Source organism: Lichenostomus cassidix, chromosome 12 (assembly GCF_008360975.1).
Source record: "Lichenostomus cassidix isolate B80296 chromosome 12, HeHo_3.0, whole genome shotgun sequence".
NCBI lineage: Eukaryota > Metazoa > Chordata > Aves > Passeriformes > Meliphagidae > Lichenostomus > Lichenostomus cassidix.
Window position 1 is genome coordinate 5,465,412 of NC_139493.1, and position 21,094 is coordinate 5,486,505.

Consider the following 21,094-nt stretch of genomic DNA (forward strand, 5'->3'; position numbering starts at 1 on the left):
TGTGGATTTAGTTAATTGGATCTAGTTATTTGCACCATTTTTTGCTAACTGCCTGTGCCAGTCCCAGGCTGAGAAAGCAATTTAACTCATTGCCTGTGAAAAGTGAAATGACAGCAGCTACTCGAGTGAACTTTCACATCAACGAAGCATGATCTGGTCTTGATCAAAGACTTTATGCTCCTGGAGGAGCAGAGTTCAAGCACCAGCCTCTAATTTTAGGAGAAGAAAAGGTTTATGTGTCATTGCCAGGCAAACTCTTTGGAGTTTGAGCCCAAGGTAAACTTTCATGTCAGCACTGTTATTGACCCTATGCTGAGGCTTGATTTGACCATCTCTTCCTTTCATTCTCACTGTCATATGCTGCCTCCTGCTAAGCTGAATTAATGGCTTCACCCTTTTAAGCAGTGAGAAGTGATGTTATCACCAGTCATTGCTTCCAGGTACTCGTGGATCACGTCATGCATCTTGCAGGTTGTACCAACAAAACAAGCTCTGAGGAGCAGGGTTGGCATCCAAGAGAGGCAAGAGACCAGCTTGGGGTAGCAACAAGCCACAAAATTGTCCTTGCAGATCTGGTGTAACCAGGTCAACTAATAAACTCCTGGAATGCTGATGCTGTGGTTGATCTGGTCATACCAGAGAAACCATCTCTTGCAGCCTGGATGGCAGGAGCCAAATCATGAGCAGCTAATACCAAAGGCTACTGCCAGCTGTGTATAAATGTGACTGTTGCTGTGCTGAATAATCACTGTGACCTTGTACACTGTCTCCACAACACACCTGCTGAAAACTTTCTAAGCATTTGGCACTGTGATAATATTGATTGACACCTCAGTGCACTGGGGGTGACAATAGAAGGGATTGTAGCCACGAGCATCAGTCATTTTGCAAACCTCAGCACCATTGGTGTTGGGTGTAAAGTCATCAGGAAAGTTATTAGAGGAAGGAAAATGTTTTTACAGAAGGGTTTCTAGCCCTGCAAATAGAAGTGAATGGAGAAGTGAGTGAAAAATGTCAAATGCAAAGATGGTCAACAAGAGCAAAGATCAATCCTCTTCTATTTCACTGTGTCCAGCCTGCAGCCTCCCCCAGGAGAAGTCAAACACATCCTTCCCAAAGGCTGACAGCATTGTCACTGTCTTCCATGCAGTGTGACACCTCTGGGGTGCTCTGCAGACCACCAGGGCTCCTCCTTAATGCTGGGTCCTGCTCTGACAGCCAAGGCATCCTCAAAAACCAACTGCAGATCCCTGGTGGTTAGAAGTCATTTGGAAGGTCTAGCCTGCAAATCAAGTCACAGAGAGCCACTTTTGCAGGAGCCAGGAGGCAGAAGCTCTGCTCATCCTGCAGAAGAAGGGTGCCCTGAGCCCAGGGCTCCTGTGAGTCCCTGGCTGTGCCCCAGGAGCTCAGGGTCGCCTGAGGTGACTCATCTGGGGCTGCTTCCCCAGCTGGAAAGCAGCATGATGCTTCTGTTCTCACCTCAGTTTGTCTTCTCTGTTTAGATTTCAAGCTCCTCAGGGCTGTGTCTGATACATGTATGTACAGTTCCTGGCTTAATAGAGTCGTGATCCAAACTGAAGCCTCCAGGCACTCCTGGATATTATATCATTGCTAATTTCACAAGAGGTTGCAATCAAATTCCTGTATAGAGGGGAAAAAAAATTTTAAAAGTCCCAGAAAGGAATAAAGCAAGCTATTAAAAACTGAGGAGCACTTCTGCTGAAGTGGAAATAATGGTACTTTGTCCCAAAATGTATAAAATATGTATTGCAATTAAATTCTCTATTGGCAAATTGCTCTACAATTAAAAAACACAGAAGCTTGAGTGAGGCAATTAGAATAATAGTAGAGTGTTAATTATAGCTTGATGGATTCAGCATGCTGTCAGCAATTACCTTCCAAGTGTGCACTTCTGAACCAACTCCAAATCCACAAAAAGACACCGGCAGAATTAGAAGTATCTTCCTTGTTGGCATGCCTTTGCCATTTTAAAATTTGTTTTCATAAATACTTTTGTAAGCTATTTAATTAGATTTAATGAGGTTTGAGGAAGAAACATCCTCCATGCTGTACACAGACTCCAGCACAGGCATTGACATGGGGATGAGGGAGAGCACAACTGAGAGGAGTCTCAGTTCCTACCAGCTGCCCTTATTTTCTGTGCAAGGAGAACTTGTGCACATGTGAGGTGATTAGACCCAGTTTCCAACAGAGCTGTTGCTAGATTTCTGTTTTATAAAGCTTATCTAAAGCTTTTGGATCTCTGTCTTTCCATGGGAAACTCCATACCCACCCTCTTGCCCTAATATCAAAAAATATTAGCGTGAATTTTTAAAGTTAATGGAAAAGCCTGGTTGTCAAATCTGAAAACACTGTAAAAAAAGCAAAAGGGCTTTTTATTTCTATGATATCTTCCCTACTGGGCAAGAAAAATCCTCTCCATAAAAATGCTTTTGGATCCAGCAGAAGACTTGACTGTGTCAGGCAGCTGGCTGAGTAACCCAGAAAATCCCAGTGCATTGTCTCAGATGAAATTCATGGTTCCACTGACTCATCTGCAAGAAATCTAGAAGAAAAGAATAGGCAGGGGGTGAGAATGTCCTCATCTAGAGTGACAGCTTCCCAAAAATGAGGTGCATTCCCATGCACCTCACACCATCAAGGTAGCATTTTATCACCATGGTCACTGGTGCTGATGGTCGAGAAGGACCTTGCAAGATTTTTGCCCACTTTTGGGACTACAGGCAGAAATACTGAAGCCTGAGGTTCCAAAATCCAAATTGCTCATCACTCTCAAGATTGGCTTGTCACCTGCACTGCTTCTCAGTCGATGATAATGCTTCAGTGTGGTGCTTTTTCTTGCTGCAGGTTCCCACACATGGGAATGGAGAGCAGATGTCTTCATCCTCCTCATGAGACCTGTGAGGCTGCCAAAACTCCATGTCCTGCGTGGGGAAGAAACACAGAGGCTTTCACATGGGACTTTCACAACCTGTGGGCCAAATGCAGCTTCTTTGGTCAGTTTTCTTTGCAGTTTCTTACCAGCAAATTCAACATCACACCTGGGGTTTTTTGTTCAGCTGAACCAACCTGTTCTCTAGGTGACACCAATTTTGGTTTGATGCCTTTCAGGGATTTGTACAGCTTGGGTCATGCTCTGGACAGGCTGAAATCCCATTGCCCTTGTGCAAGCTGTTTTATGGGAAGAGATAAATACAGTGATTGAAGCATCCTGAGGTGCAATGCCCCGTTCTGATACAGAAATATGGCTCTGTCCCTGCAGGAGGAACCGGCAGTAAAAGGCTGGAAATCTAATCAGAGATAGTGGAGGCAGGATTGGGCTGTGATATGTGTTTCTCTCCCTAAAATACCCTCCTTCTCCCCACCTGACTGCTGCTCTAAGGGGTTAAATCACACTCCCGCCCGCCTTGGGTGCTCTGAGCGCTCCAAGAGCTTCCTCCCCTAAATGCTGCGTTGGGCCACATCCAAACCTGACCGGAGCCAGTTGGATGCTCTCCACCGAGCTCGGAGCAGCTCCATCCAGTCCCCGGAGCGCAGGGATGCTCCAAAGCGGGATGTGCCCGCAATGCCCTGCTGCAGCTCCCTGGGGAGAACCCGCTCCGGGCTGCCTGCTCCTCCGCATCTGCCACTCGTCAGGGGACACTGGGGAGGTGCAGCCCCGCTCAGGTGTGCTCTGCGACACGCGTGGGTAGCTGAGCCACTCCTGCCACGGGGTCGTGGCGGGACACGCGTGTCCCTGCGGAGCGCAGCCCCGCCGCGGCTTCGTGGCGTCCGGAGAAGGACACTCCGGGGTGCAGGGATGCCCCCCGGCCCTGGTGTCCCCGCAGGTTGTCCGGATTTTCGGGACGGAGGGTTTGCAGCGCGGGGAGCGAGCGGCGGGCGCGGCCCCTTTAAGAGGGGCATTGCGGGGGGGCAGCGGCAGCCCGCGTTCACACCTGGAGTGGGAAAGGGGGGCGTGTCCCGCCGCCGTGATTGACAGCCCGCGAGAACCAATGGGACACCGCGGCGCCGCGGCGGGGGGGGCTGCTGGCCAATGGCGGCGCGGCGGGGGCCGCCCGGCAGCCAATGGGCGGGCGCGCGGGGGGCGGCGCGGCTACATGTTGCGGTGTCGCCAACGTGGGTCCGCGGCGAGCGGCGCTCGGGGCGGGCGGCAGCGGCTGCGACCCCGCGGGAGCGCACCGGGAGCGGCCAGCGCCGGCCCCCGCCCAGCCCGAGCCGTGCGGCGCCGAGCGGCAGCAGGAGCAGGAGGCGCTTCCCGCGGCGGGGACGCGGACTCGACCCGCCCGGCGGTGCCCGGTGGATGCCGGTGCCGTAGCGCCCCGCGGGGCCGGCGGCCGAGGCGATGCTGCGGGCGGCGGAGCGGCGCTGAGCGCCCGCGGCGTGAGCGCTCCTGCCGCCTCCTCCCGCCGCGGCCGTTCCCCGGTGCCGGATACAAAATGGCGCTGCCGTCACGGGCGGCGGCGGCGCTGCTGCTGCTGGGGCTGCTGGGCTCGGCCGCCGCCGGCTGTCCCGCGGGCTGCGCCTGCGGCGGGGACACGCTGAGCTGCGGCGGGCTGGCGCTGCCCGCCCTGCCCCGGGACCTGCCCCGCTGGCCGCGGCACGTGTGAGTACCGGGGGAACGCGGGGACGGGCCGGGGCTAAGCGGGGGGATTCGGGCGGCCAAACCGGCGCGCTTTGGCTTGTTGTCAGCGACAGGAGAACTTTGTACAAAATCGCTGCGGAACTCCGGGTTAGTTATTTGAGCGAAGCGGCGGCTAGGGCTGGGCTGCGCGGTGCGGAGCTTATCCCGGTGCGGTGTCCCTGTGTCGCGGGGATGAGGGATGGCGGTGTCGGCTGCGGTGTGTCCCGGGAGCGGAGCGGCGGCTCGGGGCTCGCCGTGTCCCGGTCCTGTATGGGGCTGTCCTCCGGGTGTCCCGGGGGAAAGCCGGGAGCGGGTTTGCTCTCCTAGCGATGCGATCTGCTGGAGATAACAGCCGGCTTGGGCTTCCGAATCCTTATTAGGACATCATCCATCCATCCGTCTGTCCGTCCGTCCGTCCGTGCCGTCCCGGGGCTGCCGAACGGGGACAAGCCCGGCTGCCCAAATCCGGACCGCAGCGCCGCGCCAGCCCTTCTGGCTTCTGATGCTGCCAACTTCTCGGGCTGTGAAACTGGGGGGTCGAGGGCTTCTGGGGAGTTTGAGGGAAATCCAGGTGTTTTCCAGTGCAGGCTGGCTGCGTTCCCTCGGTTCTTGTGTGTCTAGCGGAGTTATGAAGCTGCTGTATCGAATGGCCTGGGTGGCAGCTGAGCTCACAGCCCCGCACCTGGTGCTTGCTGCAGCACCCTGGGGTGCTGTTTCTTTTTTTTTTTCCCTAGAAGGGTGTTTTAAAGTGCTCAGGTTGGTGTCCAAGCGCAGGACGATGTCACTGTCGTGTCCCGGGAGGTGCAGCAGGTCCGCTCTGGATGTGTGACTGCTGCTCCGGGCTGGGAAAAGCTGAAATAAAAGGATCAGACGCTTGGAACTCAGGAAATTTTTGGGGGAAAAGTGTGCTCAGCTCTGACAGTTCGAGTCGATTCGGTATCCAGGAGGACTGAGAGTAGGTGTGTGCACTCACAGACTTGTAAAAGTGCCCTCAACTATTAGCTAACCGTGGGGAAAAAAGGATCCAGAAAGGGAGAGAGAGGAGAAACAACACTTCTGCTGTTTGAACAGATTTATAGATTATTGAATCTATAAAACCCTGGTTGTAATAGATACTCCTCAGCTCTGCCAGGAGAGAGAATGGTCACTGAAGTGTTGCTGGAGATCATCCAGCTCCTTATTAAGAATTATTAGAGGATTGTCAGGTTCTCCTGGTGGTGTTTGCTTTTGGCTGCAGAAATGCCTTGTTCTACATGAAATTATCAGGTGTCATACTGAGAGGAACGTGTGGCCTCTGCATTAAATCCCTGACTCATCCCACTCACTTGTTGCTGAGTTGCTCTGAAGGATCCTTCCCTCACCTTTCAGAGCAAGATTTTAATAATTCCAGCATTCCCATGCACCTCTTAAAATACACAGTGTATCTTTGTCCGGGCAAGGAAGTGTGTTAATAGCCCAGACAGAACAAATTTATTGTTGTGTGGTTTTTTTCCGGAGTGCTAATACCCAGGAGTGTCTTATTCAAATGGAGCAGGTTTTGGAGTGTCTTGTGTTCAGTTGAACTTTTACTGGTGAAGTAAGAGCACGTATAAATCTTCTGCTATGGACCCTCTGGGCTGTTGATCTTTTAGCCACTTAGAATATGGTTTGATAATTTGTATGTTTCAAATTTGCCAAGGAATTAGTTTAAAATGGCTTTTGTATCTGAAAATGTAACATTAAGGCTCTTTTCATTCTCTATAGCTAGTGTAAGAAGCAGACGTTGAAGCTACTGCAATACTTTTGTTTTCAGAGTAATACTGTTTCTAATGACTAAAAATTGCATAAAATTCCCTATGTCAGTTTAGGAACACAAGGATGAAGCAAGTTTTTTGGGCTTGGTGGGATCATGAACGTTCATTTTTTGTGCAGAGAGTTGCTAACTCATTTAGTTGTTTAATATCCTCTATAAAAGCACCATGTGCTAGAGAAGAGTTACCTCTGTACAACTGTCTGTTGCGTTTTGGATTTTTATTTTAATTTTATTTTTTTGTAAGGGCACGTTAAATGAAAAAAGGAAGAAAACGTGAAGGTTTGCAGTGGTCCATGGCTGATGCCGGAGTGCAGCCCAGGAAATGCGGGTTCTCAGCCATAAATTGGGAAGAGCCAGGCGATTTTGGAGCTGTGCATCCCTCATCCCCATCCTTTTTGGGAGGTGTCTGCTCCCCGGGGTGATAAGCTTGGGCATGTCGGATGGCTAACAGGAGACGAGCTAAATCCAGCTCGCAGCGACTCTGGTGGCAGTGCTTTAACTTCATTAGGGCGCTATTGAACAATCCCTCCTTAGCAGTTTATCTCTCTTCCTAACGAGTGCCACAATGCCGAGGCAGTGCTTGGAGTCGGTTTGCAGTGTGTTGGAGATAAAGCTGTTGTTTGTGGGGTTGGAAATGCGGCTGGGCAGCCGGGGAGGGCTCTGGAACAGACTTAATCACGCCGCGTATTTTGTCAACAGGACTATCAGTACGGAGGAAAAGCACTGAGGCTTTTGGAAACTATTGTTATTTCTCTGCTGGCAGCAGAGCTCGCAGTTGTAATTCTTCTCTCTTTTCAGAAGGAATACTGATACGCAGAGGGGCTGCAGTCGCTCACATTTGATGTAGTGTTGGCATGGTTTTTGGGGTTTTTTTTTTTTGGTTTTGTTTTTCTTAAAAGCGACAGGCAGCTCGGCACTGTGTACCAGTTATATGTGTTCCTGACTTGCTGCACAGGGCAGGTTGCAACACTGCCATGACCCATCCCATCCTCACACCAGCACCCAGTGCAGCTGGAAAAGGTTCCTGATCCATGGGGAAAGCTGGGAGAGTTGAACTCTGCGGGGCACTTGATGTGCACAGAGCTCCTTTGCAGTGCCTCCCTTTGCTGCTGGAGGTGCTTCGTGTCTTGTGGTGAAGTCTGAAGTTTGTTTATACAGAATGGTGTAAAGTGTGGCATAAAGTTTAGGGTGCCCCCAAAAAGCCAGGGCTTCAGCAGTGTTGGGGATGTGGCACATCCTCTGCTTCTGTCTCTTCATGCATCTTAATTTTTGAGGAGTGACAGAAGAGAGGTTTCCTCTAGGCATCGTGTATGATTGAGGGTTTTTTCTTTCCCATTTAATCACAAAGCAATAGTATTTTAGGTACAGATTTTTGGTTTTGGGGCAGTGAGACTACAGCTGGATAACTAATTTATTGCTAGCACGGTCTGCAGGAAAGAAAGTTTTTATTTTAAACAGATGCATTGTGCATTTTCGACCCAAATGACCAGGGGATGTTTTGGGGGATACTGCCATCCATCCACAGACCCTTCTGCCTCTGGGGCACATCTGGGAAGAGGCAGAGTCCTCAAGTACCCAGGAGAGCTGGGCTAAGAGCTGCTCTCTGTTTCCCAGGAAGGCTCTGGGGTTTGGCTGTATAGATAAGTTGCCCCGAGGCACCAGCTGCATTCGTGTTGGCTCTTTGCACCGTGCTGCTGCTCTCTGGAGAGATCAGGGCAAAGTGTCTGAATGCTTTTTAAAGCCCTGTGGGTGCCTGTCAGTGGTTTCAGGGGCTGGAAGTGCATTTGAACTAGGAGTGGGGAGCAGTCTCTTGCTGTGCTCAAGTGTATACATACAAAGAGATCTTGTTCAAGGCAGTGAAACTGAATGTTTGTGCTCTAAATTACCTGTAAACGTCAATTTCTTGCTAAATGGGCGTTTTCATGTGTCAGGTCATGTTGCTTTGCTCTCACACACACTAGGACAGCTTCTTTACTTGCTTGGTAGGGCTGTGCTGATGCTGGTTGCATGGATTTTTTGGGAGAAGGGCATTGCTTGCGCTTTGGCTCCTGCTGGAATGATGCTGGAAGAGGAGGTGGTGTGGGGCACTGTGCTGCTGACAGTGCTGGGAGGGGGGAGTGCTGCTGGCAGTACCTCTCCTGCCTGTCCTGCTTCCAGGCCTGCTGAAATAATGGAACAAAGATTAAGTAATGGTCACCCTGGGCTCCTGGCCCCGCACAGCTGCGGAGCTCTCAGCATGTGCTGCCTGCCTGGGGGGCTGAAAGGAAGGATGGCTTGGGAGAGGGATGTGGATTGGTGCAGGTGGCTGGGTCCTCTCCCTCCTCCTGGGGCAGCAGTGGAAACCCAAATTCATCCTGCAGAGCCAGCAGCTCCCTGCTGGATGGTGCTCCAGCAAGGTTTTCCTGCTCAGGTGGGACGGTGCTGAGAGCTGGTGGTGCTTGAGGAAGAAATCCTGCATGGCTTGCAGTGCCACACTTGGATCTGGTGCTTCCTGGAGCACTGTCCTTGCCAGTGGCCCTGCTCTGCTCAGTCCCCAGCCCCAGGGCTGCAGGATGGCTTTGCAGTTCCTGCAACCCTACAGGATTGTGGCTTTGCCCCGGTGGGTAACAGAGCCCTTCCTTGCAATGCAGTGCCTCTCCAGGCCTGCTGCTTAAGCACAAATAAATACATGTGCTTGCAAGTAAATCCACCCTTCCTGTGTGAACATGTGTCGGTGGATCCGCTGACCACCCTCAGCATGCCGCAGTATTTATTTATCAGCTCCTACAGGAGGGCAGCAGTTAACAGCAAACCCTCTGCATCTGCTGTCTGAGCTTCTCATCTCCATCCCACACTGAGCCACAGCCGCGGCAGAAATTGGCTCACGGGACTAAGATTAGAAGTAAATATCAGGTTGATAATAAAGGATAAAACACCCCCAGTGAAGAAGTCCTTCTGGCTCTCTCAGAAGCCCCTGGCTTCTAGTGAAAGGCTCTAGGAGCCCCTCAGCCTCCTCTGCATATTCCTGTATCCTTTTGAGAAACTTCATGGCATTTAATCACTTTGAGACTTTTCCTCTCTGCAGTGACTGCAATTTGAAACGCAGGGGTCCCATACAAAAGGAGCAAGTGCTCAATGGGCTGTGTTAATATTCAGTGCCTTTCACAATGGGTGCAGTTTGAAAAGGGGAGAATAGATGGTCTGGGAGATGGGGGAGGAGGAGCTGCAGAGGGAAAATTCCCAGGGCAGGGGAACCAGGGTCTCAGTAGGCAGCCGAAAAAAAAGCTGAACACACCATCAAGTGTTCTCTAGAAAAATCAACTATTATGTGTTAGGTACAGTTTTAATTTTTTTTTTTTTTTGGTGGCTGTGCGAAGTGCTCTACAGTTTTCTGAATGTAAGGTTTGGGGGTGGCTGAGCTTTGCAGGATTCCCTGCTTGGAATTTAAGGAGCAAATCTGAGGTTGATTGTATTATCCCCTTCACTTGTTGGAATCAAGAAGTTCAGGGTAGTAAACTGATAGGTTTGGGAGCACAGACACTTCAACAAAGCACTTCAGGTACTTAAATGCTTCCTTGAGCGTGGGTGAGATTTCACTTCCCTGCCTAAGCTGGTGCTGGAGTCTTGTCTCTGATGGGGATTTAGGCAGATGGAGAAGCATTTCCAAGTGAGGCTTTCTTTGGTGTGAGCCTCACCTGGTGCAGGGAAGCCTGAGAGCCCAGGAAGGATGCTCCCAGCCTGGAGCTTCTCAAGAGCATGCAGAAAGGGCTCAAGGTGACTTCATGTTGAGGCAAATCCCCCAAGAATTGTCCCTGAAATGCCCTCCTGACTCTGCTTACACCTGGGCTCATGAATATGTGCATCTCCCACTGGTCTGCAGGGCAGCTGGGAATTGCTGAGTGCCACCTGGACATGCCCAAGCAGTGCCTGCCTTTGGCTTCTGAGTGCTTTTATCCCTGCAAGAGGGGCTCAGGTTTTGTCTTGGAGTTTGAGTGGCTGCAAATTGGGATGATGGCTCTCATTCCTCAGTAGCTAGCTCTGCTCAGAACTTGTGGATTGGCCCTGATTTGTGGATTGGCCCTGACTGGTATGTCAGCCGCACCCAGAAACTCTCAATTAGGGCTGCAGGGCTTTTAATTGATCTCGTTGGCTGCCCTGCCAGACACCTTGGATTGAGTTAGCTCAGCTCATCAGCTTTTAACACAATCATTTTGTGCTGCTAACCTAATCACCCAGTGTGACTCCCTTGTCTTGCAGTGTGGAGCAGGATGGGGTCATGGGAATGCAGCAGAGATAATTTAGACTAATGTTGCTTCCAAGAGCCATCTGTGGAAAATCCAGGCTTCAGGTTGACCAGCTCTGCAGTACCTGGGCTGGGCAGGAATTAGCAAATCATGCAGGGTGAGGGGCATAATTTAACATAGAATTTAGCTTTGGTGAATAACAGTAAATAAATAAAGCACCTTGGTCTGGTTTCATACAAACCTGGACAGCTCTCCTCAGAAGTCCCTTGCTGGTTTTCAGTGGCATGTGAAGAAAGAGGCTGAGTGTGAGGCTGCAGGGTGTGCAGGAAGAAACAAAGGGTGAATAAAACCTGTTTCCTGGTCCATCCACCTATTAAATGATGTACCACCATATATTTTTTTTTTTTCCTAGCATGCACAGAGGGCTAAGTCAAGGACCGGGGTGCCGTTGTGCTAATGCACCACATGAAATACCTATTATTGTTGTAGCTGAGTCATCCATTAATAGTTAACCAGGTCCTGTGCTGCAGCCCAAGTCCTACAGCCCCAGCCTGCTCTGGCTTCAGAGCAGCACCACAGCACATGTAATATGTTACACTCCCTCATTATGCTTTCAGCACGTTGTCTCTCAGGCCACAACCGTATAATTTTGGAGATGTCTAGGAGCAGGCCCTGCTATTTTGGGGACACCTCTCAAGACCTGATGATGTGTCACATCCAATTCCAGGAGCATGGTTCACTTCCACGTGGTTCCATTTTCAGTTTGAGAGAGAATTGAAGGACAGGTCTCAAACTGCAGCCATCTGTGTAGCTTTTATTAACCCTGCTGGATGTGCAGGCAGGCTGGTTGGTTATTTGCACCTGCCATGGCAGTTTTGTAGCTTCCCACAGTGGCTTTGTGTGGATTTCGGGAGGAAAAGTATAGGAGATTTAACAACTGAAAGATTTTAAATAGAGCTACAGATTCTTAAAATGTTACATTCAAGTTGCATTTTAAAATGCATTAGATAGCTAAAACTTTGCTCTGGATATAAAAGTTTTATGGGCAAGACAATTTGGGGGTTTTTTTCGGTTTTTTTTTTTTCTTCCCATGGCAGGAGGCAGGGTTTGGGTAATGTTGATATTGCTGCTCTTAATGGGGCAGTAACTTCTGTGAATTTTCCTTTGGTGTCTTTTTTTTGGACCTATGGGGTAGTTTGATTATTTTTTTAAAATTGGCAGAGGTGCAATTTTAAACTTAATTCTTGTAAATCCTACTCAACTCTACTTGCATATTGCAAACGTTTCCCCTTTGAAGGTGCCTGGTTTTAGATGAATCCTTTCAGATTAGACAACACACCCTCTTGAGTTCAGTGGAAAATTGGCTGTGAAATCTTGAACTGAGGCTTTTTCCTAGACCACCTCCTCCAACTTCTAGGTTTGTTTTTTTTTTTTTTTTTTTTGCTCCCTGCAGGAAGGCAGACAAACCCTCAGGTGCGAGGAGGAAATGAGAAATTCAGAATGCCAAGTCTGGGCAGTGCTGCTTCCCACTTGCCCACACACAGGGACAGGATTCATCCTCACCACTTACATGTTTCTCTGGCTGCCCAAAGCCTGTGATTTTGGGATGGGCACTTGCCAGGATGTAGCCCTGTTGTCTTTCTATGCTGTGAATACTCCTCTGCTCTGGAGAGTTCAACCAGCTATTCACAAGCCTCTCTCTCCAAATACTGACCCGTGAGCCCCAAACACATTTTGCCTAGCTGGTGTTCAGGCTGCTTTATAACTTCACTCAGAATGTGTTTTAGCCTGCTGCATGCCAATATAAACACAAGTTTTCTGTGTTATCTGCTATCTAAAAAACACTCCTAAGAAGTGATGGCTGTCCAGGGGGACACTGCTTGGCTGATCCCCAGTGCAGATGGGTGAGTACTGAGGTTGAACTGGTGGAAGAGATCCAGGTGGAGGTGGCAGGTTTGCTGGACACTGATGTATAGTCACATGTAAGGATGAGTTGCTGGAGGTGTCCTGTGTGCCCTGATGGGGCTCACTGTGGCTGATGTCCTTGTAGGAGAGGGCTGGCGGCAGACCGAGGGTGGGGGAGCTGCTGGTCGATGGGCTGTGTCCTGGCTAATAAAACAGCCATCGTAGGAAACGGCCTGGCTGGAGGCCCTGTGAAAAATTGCCCCCTGAATGTGTTCCAGTTGTCCAAACACTGGTGCCTCTTCTCGCTGTGCTGTGTGCAGGGGGAGCCTGGAGCTCGCTCTGCTGCCTGGGGAGCAGCCCAGGGCACCCTTTGCTTGCTTTTTGCTGAGGCTCTGCTGTCCACACAGTTCCAGAGCTGTGGAAAAGCACCAGAAGCAGTCCTTCAGCATAGGTTTAAAAAATGTCCTCTAGCAGTCTGGATAGGATGAGCTCTCCTGCAGCAGCCCAGTCCATGAGCAGGCAGCCCCAATTTGGCTGTTTCCCAGCACAAGGTGGCTGATTTGAGTTGGAGGTGAAGGTGCTTGGAGCTATGGGATTTCCTTCTCTCTCACCAGGCTTTTCAGCCCTGGGGGAAATGTGAGGATGGGGGGATATGGCAGGGATGTGTCCATGTCCTGTGTCAATGTCCTCTGTCCTTTGCAAAGGATGAGCAAGTATATCTTGATCGTGGATGTTCTGTTCCCTTCTCCCCTGCCTGTCTGGTGCTGGCAAAGGCATGGGCAGAGATGCCAGCTGCTGCTGACACAGGGCAGTTGGCTGGTGCTGGAGGTTTTGCTGCCTGTGGTCTGGCCTTGCTGGGAGCCAGGAGAGCATCCCGTGCTCTGTTTGTCCATGCAACTCACTGTAAACCTTTGTCCCCCTCTGAACTGGGGCAGAGTCACATCCACACTTGTATTTCATTTGTTTTGGCAATATGGGGAGACTTCTCCTGTTTTAGGAGATTTAAACAAACCGTGTGATGTTTTATTTTGAAAGGTGTCATAATATTTTGTGCTTTTTCTTTGCTAAGTGTATTTTTGTGCTGTTCCTGTCTGTTGGTTTATAAACAACTGTTCATTCTTTTTCCTCCTTAAACAAGTTTAAGTCAGAATTCCTGGCTTTTGAACACCTTTGGATTCTTTCAGAGTAAGGCATGCATTTTGCAAATAGATCAGTAAATAAAGGATAGTATTTTTAGACTTCTCTTATTTGGAAGGATTTGTGAGAGTTCTACCATCTTTGTTGTTTTACATGTTGGTAAACCTCTTGTATATTTTCTCTCCCACTTCCCAACCTTTGTTATTGAGGTGATGACCACCCAAAAGCTGTTGAGGTTGATTAAATTAAGGGGCTTGAATGACTGTTCATACAAGTAGATAAATAAACTTTCCCTGTTACAGTAGGTTAGAAAATGATACGAAAATGGGTACCTAGGTACTCCATCTCTGCTGTGTGAGTGGGCAAGGAGAAGTTTTCTGGTTTGGGAGAAGGTCTGGAGAGCTGAGGCCTCACCCCTGATTTCTAAGCACTTTTATCCAGACTTGTGTCACTTGTTTTGCCTGCTGGACAAGGAGCTGGCAGCCTGTCCCTCCAGCCCACAGGGATGCAGTGGGACTCCTTCAGCTCCTGCAGTTTCAGTAAAAGCATCTATTTATCTCTGTGGGGCTGAGTCCGGCTCCCCAGAGAAGTTGCTTGGCTTCTGACTCCTTGGTGAGCTGAAGCTCTTCCAGGAGCTCTGGTTTCATCCTTGCTGACCTTACCAGCAGAGGCATGTACTGGTCTTACTTAATCTCCTCAGACAGAAACTGGTACAGATCTAACAGGATGTGTTTGGCTTACACTGTCTACTTAAAACAACAGTTGGATTTGCTCCTCCCTGGTGCAATAATCTCTCTGGGCCAGGTACTGCTGTTTACCCAGGTTTCCTGAGAAAGGAGGTTGTGCAATGGTGCATGTGCCTGTTCTCTTTTCCCAGAGCTTGTCATGCTGTTGGCCAACTTCACTTTAAGGGCTGATCTCAGGTGTTTGCATCCCCCTGGCAGCACTGGGACAGGGCAGGGACCACTGCCTGGGGCTCCTTCCCAGGGGGTTTGAGGTTTGGGATTTGCAGCCCCTGTGGGCAGAAGGCAGAGCCAGCCAGCCAGGCAGCATCCTTGGGAGATGCCACATTACAGCCCAGGCTGTTCCCTGCAGCGTTTCTCTCATGGCTCCTAGCACTTGTCTCAAGTGCTACCACTTTGTGGTCTGCTTCACAAGAGCCTGAGCTGTCCTTTCATCTGCCAGGGACACTGGGACTGTGCTGCATCCGTCTGAGTGTCTCCCAGGCTTGCTGCAGCTCCCAGGCTCTCCTTTATTCGGGCTGCACAAGGTTTCTGTGTGTCCCTGTGCCCAGCCTGTGCTCAGTGCTGGTTCCTCTCGAGTGATGAGCACGGTGTGGTCAGGCTGGCCAGGCTCTGTGTCCTGCTGTTTACTTTGTTTGCTTCTCTCTCCAGCTGGGAACACTCAATCCAGCTCAAAGGCAGGCTTGAAGCACCCCCTGTGCAAGTCATAATGCCAGCATAGGGCTTGCTGGGGAACAGGCTGTGCACCATTAAGCCTTTTAGGTTTGTCATGGATGTCTTTTTTCAAGGCAAAACAGCACAAATCCACCCTTTTTGGGGGAGGAGGAGGTGGCAGCTGAACACTTTTGGGGCTGTGTGTTAATTAATGTTGCTTTGTTTGAGAGTTGCATGGTTAAGAGAAGAGGAATTCAGCACAGATTTACAGGTTGTGCATTTGGAAACAAAACGGGGAAGTTTCCCTGTCCAACAAGTTCCAATTGCTTCCTCTATGGCTTCCTGAGTAATTCTGACTGCTGGTTATAAAATAGTGTGTCTTGCCATTGCAGGGTGCATCGTTCACCAAATCTGCCTTTGGTCCACCACCTCTCCAGGCTGGTCCATCCCAGGAATAAATGCTAAGCTGATGCAGGCAGGAGCTGCCTTTGGCCAGAGTCCTTAACCTGAAAATGGCCCCTGTAATTAAAGCAGTGAAGATCTGTCTCACCTAATGTAACCCTGTAAACATCAGGCTTTATGGATAAGCTAGAGTTTTCTCAGTTTCATGGAATGCAATAGATATTTCCAGAGGACAAATCAAGTATTGTCCCAGGAGCCACGCAAGCAGAAGACCAAGCTTGTCTTTTGGTGCTTGTGGCTGGGGGGGCATTGGGATGTGGGTGGATCCTGTCTGGGAGAGACTCTGCCCAGAGCTTTTTCACAGCATGATCATCTCTGTAAAGGCCAAGAAAACTTGATCTGGAAGGCTGTTTTATTTATTCATTCCTCACTCCAGCCCTGCTTTGAGGGGAGCACATGGAGACCATCAGCCCTGCTAGGCACGCAGGCTGTCCTGGCACAGCCACCTTCCCCTCCTGCAAGAACGGGTCCAGGGCAATATTTGAAATGCAGCAGAAAACCCACACTTCCTTCAGAGTTTTGACTCTTGCATTTTTCATCTTGGGCAGGGTTTAAAGTTTTCTGCAGCATTCAAGGAAAGTTTGGGTTCCTGTTGCCCACATGTCAGCATTCCTGAGAAAAGCAGCCTCAAGATTTACGGAGCAAATTCTTGAAATTCTGCAAATGTTTTGAGCCAGAAGATTTTTCCAGAAACTGCCTGACCTAAGAAGGAGTTGGTAGGACTCGGTCATGGCTTAGGAAAAATGAACAAGGCATTTTTATCACTCTTTAAATTACCATCGTTCTGACCAAAACCACCATTCCCAGTCTTGGGAGCTGCTGTGCTTTGCTGCCTTGTTGTTCTTAAACCACAGCTGTGCTTATTTGAATAAACCAGATAAAGATACAGATTTTAAACTTGAGGTTTTCCCTGTTCTTGCACTGACTTCCCCAGTGCTCTTAGTGTCGTATAAATCTGAAAAGGAGTTTAGATACTTAAAAGTGGACTTAAAAGAAAGGGAAATAAGGGTGTATGGCAGCTTGTGTACCTGCAGGCACTAAAATCCTGCTTAAGGCTCCTGGGAATGTTCTTCTGTGCACAGACAGGGGTGATTTGGTTGTGTGGCCACCTGCACCTCATAGTTTGTGCTCTGCAGCACCCATGTGTTGTTGTCCTGGTCTGTCATGGATGCTCCAGACATTGCTGGGATTTGGTTTATGCATTGGATGTCTCTTCCCATGAGCATTTTACTGCAGGTATGATCATGAGTGACTGGGAAGGGGAGGCAGGAATTTTCTGTCTGGGGTCACTGACTCTTGTGTGTCATAACCTTGTTCCTAAAGGTGAAACCCCAGAGCAGACCCATTGCTGTTTTGACCCAAGTATAGGTTTTGTTTTAGTTTTGTTGTTGTTTTTGCTAGCACATTTATGGTGCTGGGGGATTGCAGCATTACCATTTTCTCTTCAGGGAAGAGGTTTGACTCAGACTGAAATTGCTGATTGATTCCTTTTTTTTTTTTTTTTTTTTGCCCTCCCCCTTTTTCCTGTCGAAGTCAAGAACCACTTCAAAGGCTCAGATGTGTTGGTGCCAGACGCCACACAATTATTGTTAGAAGAATTTGAAATATAATTGAAAACAAACCTTTGTTCAGCCAGGCATATCTGGCTGTTGACTTTCACTCATGACAGAGGTGGGTGCTCAGCCTCTTCTGCTAAATTTGATGTCTACACACTTGTCATGGCAGATGAATTGCCCATGAATTTACATCTGATAAATGTTTGCAAAATCCGGAAAGTGTGTATTTTTAAGGAGTTTTTTTCCTACCTAGGAACCCTCACTGATGCTCAAAAGTTGCCAGCATATTTGTGGAATTCCTTGCAGTAATAAAACACATCAAATTGGTCTTGGCAGGCTGATTTCAACAGAGATGCTCCAAGTCCAGGTTTCTCAGCTTGGCAAGCAGTGTTGTCCCACTTCCTTTTAAGACTCGTCTCTTCTGTGGGCTATAAGGGTTTTGTTTAACGTAATATCGAAAACATTTGTAAAAGCATGGATAACACAGATGTCGGCGCTCATTTCAGCTTTATTTGCTGAGAAAGCAGAGGTTGCTGTGGGAGGCTTGCAGCCCAGCTCAGTCAGTTCTCATGGTGAAGTCCTGGAGGCTTCCAAGGGAGCCCAGCAAACCTTTGCCCATTAGCAGCCCTGGCTTGCCTGGTGCTGATACCTGTTTGCAAGGTGCACAGTGTGTTTTAGGTTCCTCTTTCTTGTAGTTGTTTCCTGCATAAATTTAGAAGAGTGCAGCAGCTCTGCCTTGGATCAGAATTTGAGCTGTGCTTGTGCACATTAACCCAGTGTTGCCCCAGGACTCGTGTGCCACCCCATGCTGTGTCATGCCTGGTGTGACCACCTGGCCATCACTGTGTCCCTTCTTGCTGCAGGTACCTGGATTTGGCTTTCCTTTGTGCCAGGATGATGGTCTGAGACCTAAAAGCATTAGTGCAGTGGGGTGCAGGGAGCTAGAGGTTACTCCTGCAAGCAAGCTTGCACAAAAGGATGCCTCTGAAATTCAGTAGGTCCTTTAGCTGCGATTAGGTTGTTGGGTTTGGTGTTTCTTTCCCTTTTAATTTGCCTCCCCTACCAAAAACACCAGTCTCGTTGCATATGGCTGCCTGTCTGTTGTTTATTATCTTTGCTACACTGTGGTTAGTGCTCACACATGATATTTCTTTGGTTTCAGTACAGACTGAGCGGGTTGTCCGCCCCTGGATCCAAAAAATGTAAACTATTTATAAATGAAAAATACTCTCCAGTTTGAAAGTGCTGTGTTGTCCCCTTTCCATCCAGCATGTGCACATTTGTCTGTTCTGCTGTAATCCCACTGATGTAAGTCCAGATTTCTAACAATTTATGGGACTGGGGGCCGTCTGGAGAAATTTTGATGGGACCTTGTGCTCATGGGGGAGAACGCAAAGCAATAGTGATAAAAAGTAATGGAAAAATGTTACTTGGCTGTGCTGCATTCAGTGAAGATATGGCCCCAAACTCAGATAAACCTTCCTTCAGAGTTCAGGGATTCTTGATTTTGATTTTCCAGTTGGGCTCATCTCCATAATAAGCAACTCTTGAACTGGGACAAAAACTTATTAGTGTGGCTTAAAATGACCTGGAACAACCAAGAGTGCTTTTTCTGGTACTCCTTGCAATTAAACTCTGTTTGATCTGTTTTGAGCATGTACTTAGTTTTATATTGAGCTCAGAGCCTGTGTTTAGTCTCCTAGGGAAGAAAAATAAGACAGGATTTAATAACATATTATGGGAGGCTGGGGTGAGTTTTCTGTGCCTGTTTAGACAGCAGGGCAGGAGGTGATGCTGGGTGGGCTAGGAGGGGATGGGCTGGACCAGAGGCTGAAATGGTCAAGCCCAGGGGTGGGAGAAGAGGAGGCTGGGGAGGAAATACAAGGTGTTTAATTGAGGAGCTTGTTAGCCAGCAGCTGATGGGTTATTTTTGTAGAGAACTACGGGGAACATGAGCTGAGTTGGTTTCCTGGTTGAAATGAGTGTTGCTAGCTGAAGGAGCTGGTAGGAGCGAGGCGTATGGGGAGTGGGGCAATTCAGAAAATGCTCCCAGAAGAGCAGGAATTATTTTGATCTATGATGACACGATTTTCCATGCAACCACGGTGATGGTAAATGAGGCAGAGCTGTCCTGCGTCCTGCTCAGATCTGGAAGATTGGAGGATAGCTGAAAAAACAGGTGGTATTTTTTGGAAGACTGTTCACAGCATCCCAGCAATTCATCATTGCAATGCAAATGGTGGAAACTTTCTCACTGCCAGTGTGTTCAGGCAGCTTTTGCCATAAAGTTACAATCAGTCAGTCTGCAAATGGTGCAAAACTTCAGGAGTGTAACCAGTGCATAGAGGAGTAAAGCAATAATGAGTGTAAATTCAATATAGTTTCCAAGTTTTTGCTGGACACTCCTGGCACTGATGGTGATAATTCCTTGTTCTGTAAAACCCAATTGGTGGGAATAGAGGGCTTGGGGTTTTAATTTCGGCTGTTTGGGAGCACCTAAACACATTTGCACATTTGTCTGTCCTGCACAAGACAGCACTTGCTGGAAAAGGCTGCTGCAGCCTGGCTGGGCTGGTGGAACGAAGCCTTTAATGTACTGATTGCATATTAATGAACAGCCAAGGAGGAGGGATGGTGCCAAAAAGCAGCGAGCAAGAAAGCCAACAATATCAGCACGAACTTTGCACTCTAGAAAGTGTGAAGTGATGTTGGTGAAAGGAGTTTACTGCACAAGTGGAACACTGTGGTCCTCTTTGATGCCCCAAATTTCTGCGCTAGTAAACCGAGGAGGGATAATTGGGTGGGTTCCTGTTAACCCATTCTGCACCCCTTGGATTCTCCCCACTCCCTGAGTGTGTTTTGGCGCTGTGGGTGCTTGCTGTGAGTGTTTGACGTGCTGTGTCTGACGTATGGAGCTGTAACACCTCTCGGAACACATGGGGTTACCATCCACATCTGGTTTGTATCACCTCCAGTGGTTTTATTACAAGCTGTAGTGCTCCATCTGCACCCTTTCCCGTGCCCAGTTCTGTCCCGCAGCATCAGGAAAGTGAAATCCCAGCCTGGAAAAAGCTACAGAATAGGCTGGTGTGTGAATTAATTAATGTAATGGCTACTGATAGCAGTATGCTTTTCCTGGTATTTGGCAGAAATTGGATATCCTGGCTCTTGCCTCTTCATTAGCCTGGTTTCCTAATCCCAAGCTCATTACCAAGTCCATGGGATGTGGGTTTTGGGGTTTTTTCAGGGCTCCCCAACCCTTGGAGTGCTCGGGGACAGACTGGCAGCTGTGTGTGGTGGTTTGTCCATTCTGTCTCCCTGCTGCACAGCTCCCTTCAGGAATGTGCAGCATTCAGCGTGGGGGTTTGGGTCTGCTGGGCAGCTGGGGACTTTTCCATCAGGAGCATTGGGAGTATTTAAGATGATCTTGCAAATATTTTTGAAAAATTTTTTTGTTTTTTATTGGCCCTGGGCCAATTTTTGCTTGTCTCTGATGCATAAAGTGGGTTTGAAAAAATGTTGTTTCTCTCTCTCTTCCCCCATTTAAACATTTCAGGAATGTCAAGTCTTGTCAGCCTTAGCTTTGCTGGGAAAAACAAAAAGGCAATCCCTCGAGGAGCTTGGGGATGTGTTTTATATGTGATCTCAAAACCCTGAGGGGAAGGTACGTGAGGGAGGGAAAGAGCAGGTCATTAACAAAAGCTTCCTTTATCCCACATTTTAATGAGGCATTGCCATTAAATAGCAGCACCACACAAAAATTCAGCCAACCTGACTTGGCTCCCCTGTGTTCAGCCCCTCAGTTTAAATCACGCTCTCAGTTTGCTGGTTCCCTGCTATGACCAGAGTTTTCCAAGGAAGATAAACTCCAAATTTGTAACATAAACCTGTTTGGTAACATGGGCAGATTAAGAGAAGACTTCTCATGGAATTTTTCTGCCGCAGTTACTTGTAATCTCAGTAATATGTGTGGAAATGGG

At 48.8% G+C, this 21,094-nt stretch overlaps 1 protein-coding gene and 1 long non-coding RNA gene across 2 annotated transcripts in view; one reads left to right on the forward strand and one right to left on the reverse strand.

Annotated features, from left to right (window-relative positions):
• Nucleotides 1-1,041: 1,041 nt before the first annotated feature.
• Nucleotides 1,042-1,638, reverse strand: LOC146431570 (uncharacterized). Its single transcript, XR_014854625.1, has 2 exons — nucleotides 1,480-1,638; nucleotides 1,042-1,282 (listed from the first exon to the last, which is right to left on the reverse strand). It is a non-coding gene; the product is annotated as an uncharacterized LOC146431570 (long non-coding RNA).
• A 2,469-nt stretch (nucleotides 1,639-4,107) lies between these two features.
• LRIG1 (leucine rich repeats and immunoglobulin like domains 1) overlaps nucleotides 4,108-21,094 on the forward strand; it is an 86,842-nt gene continuing 69,855 nt past the window's right edge. Inside the window, exon 1 of the mRNA XM_085072337.1 lies at nucleotides 4,108-4,624. Coding sequence (XP_084928463.1) covers nucleotides 4,119-4,624 — 506 coding nt within the window. The 5' untranslated portion in view covers nucleotides 4,108-4,118. The remainder of the gene's footprint in view (nucleotides 4,625-21,094) is intronic.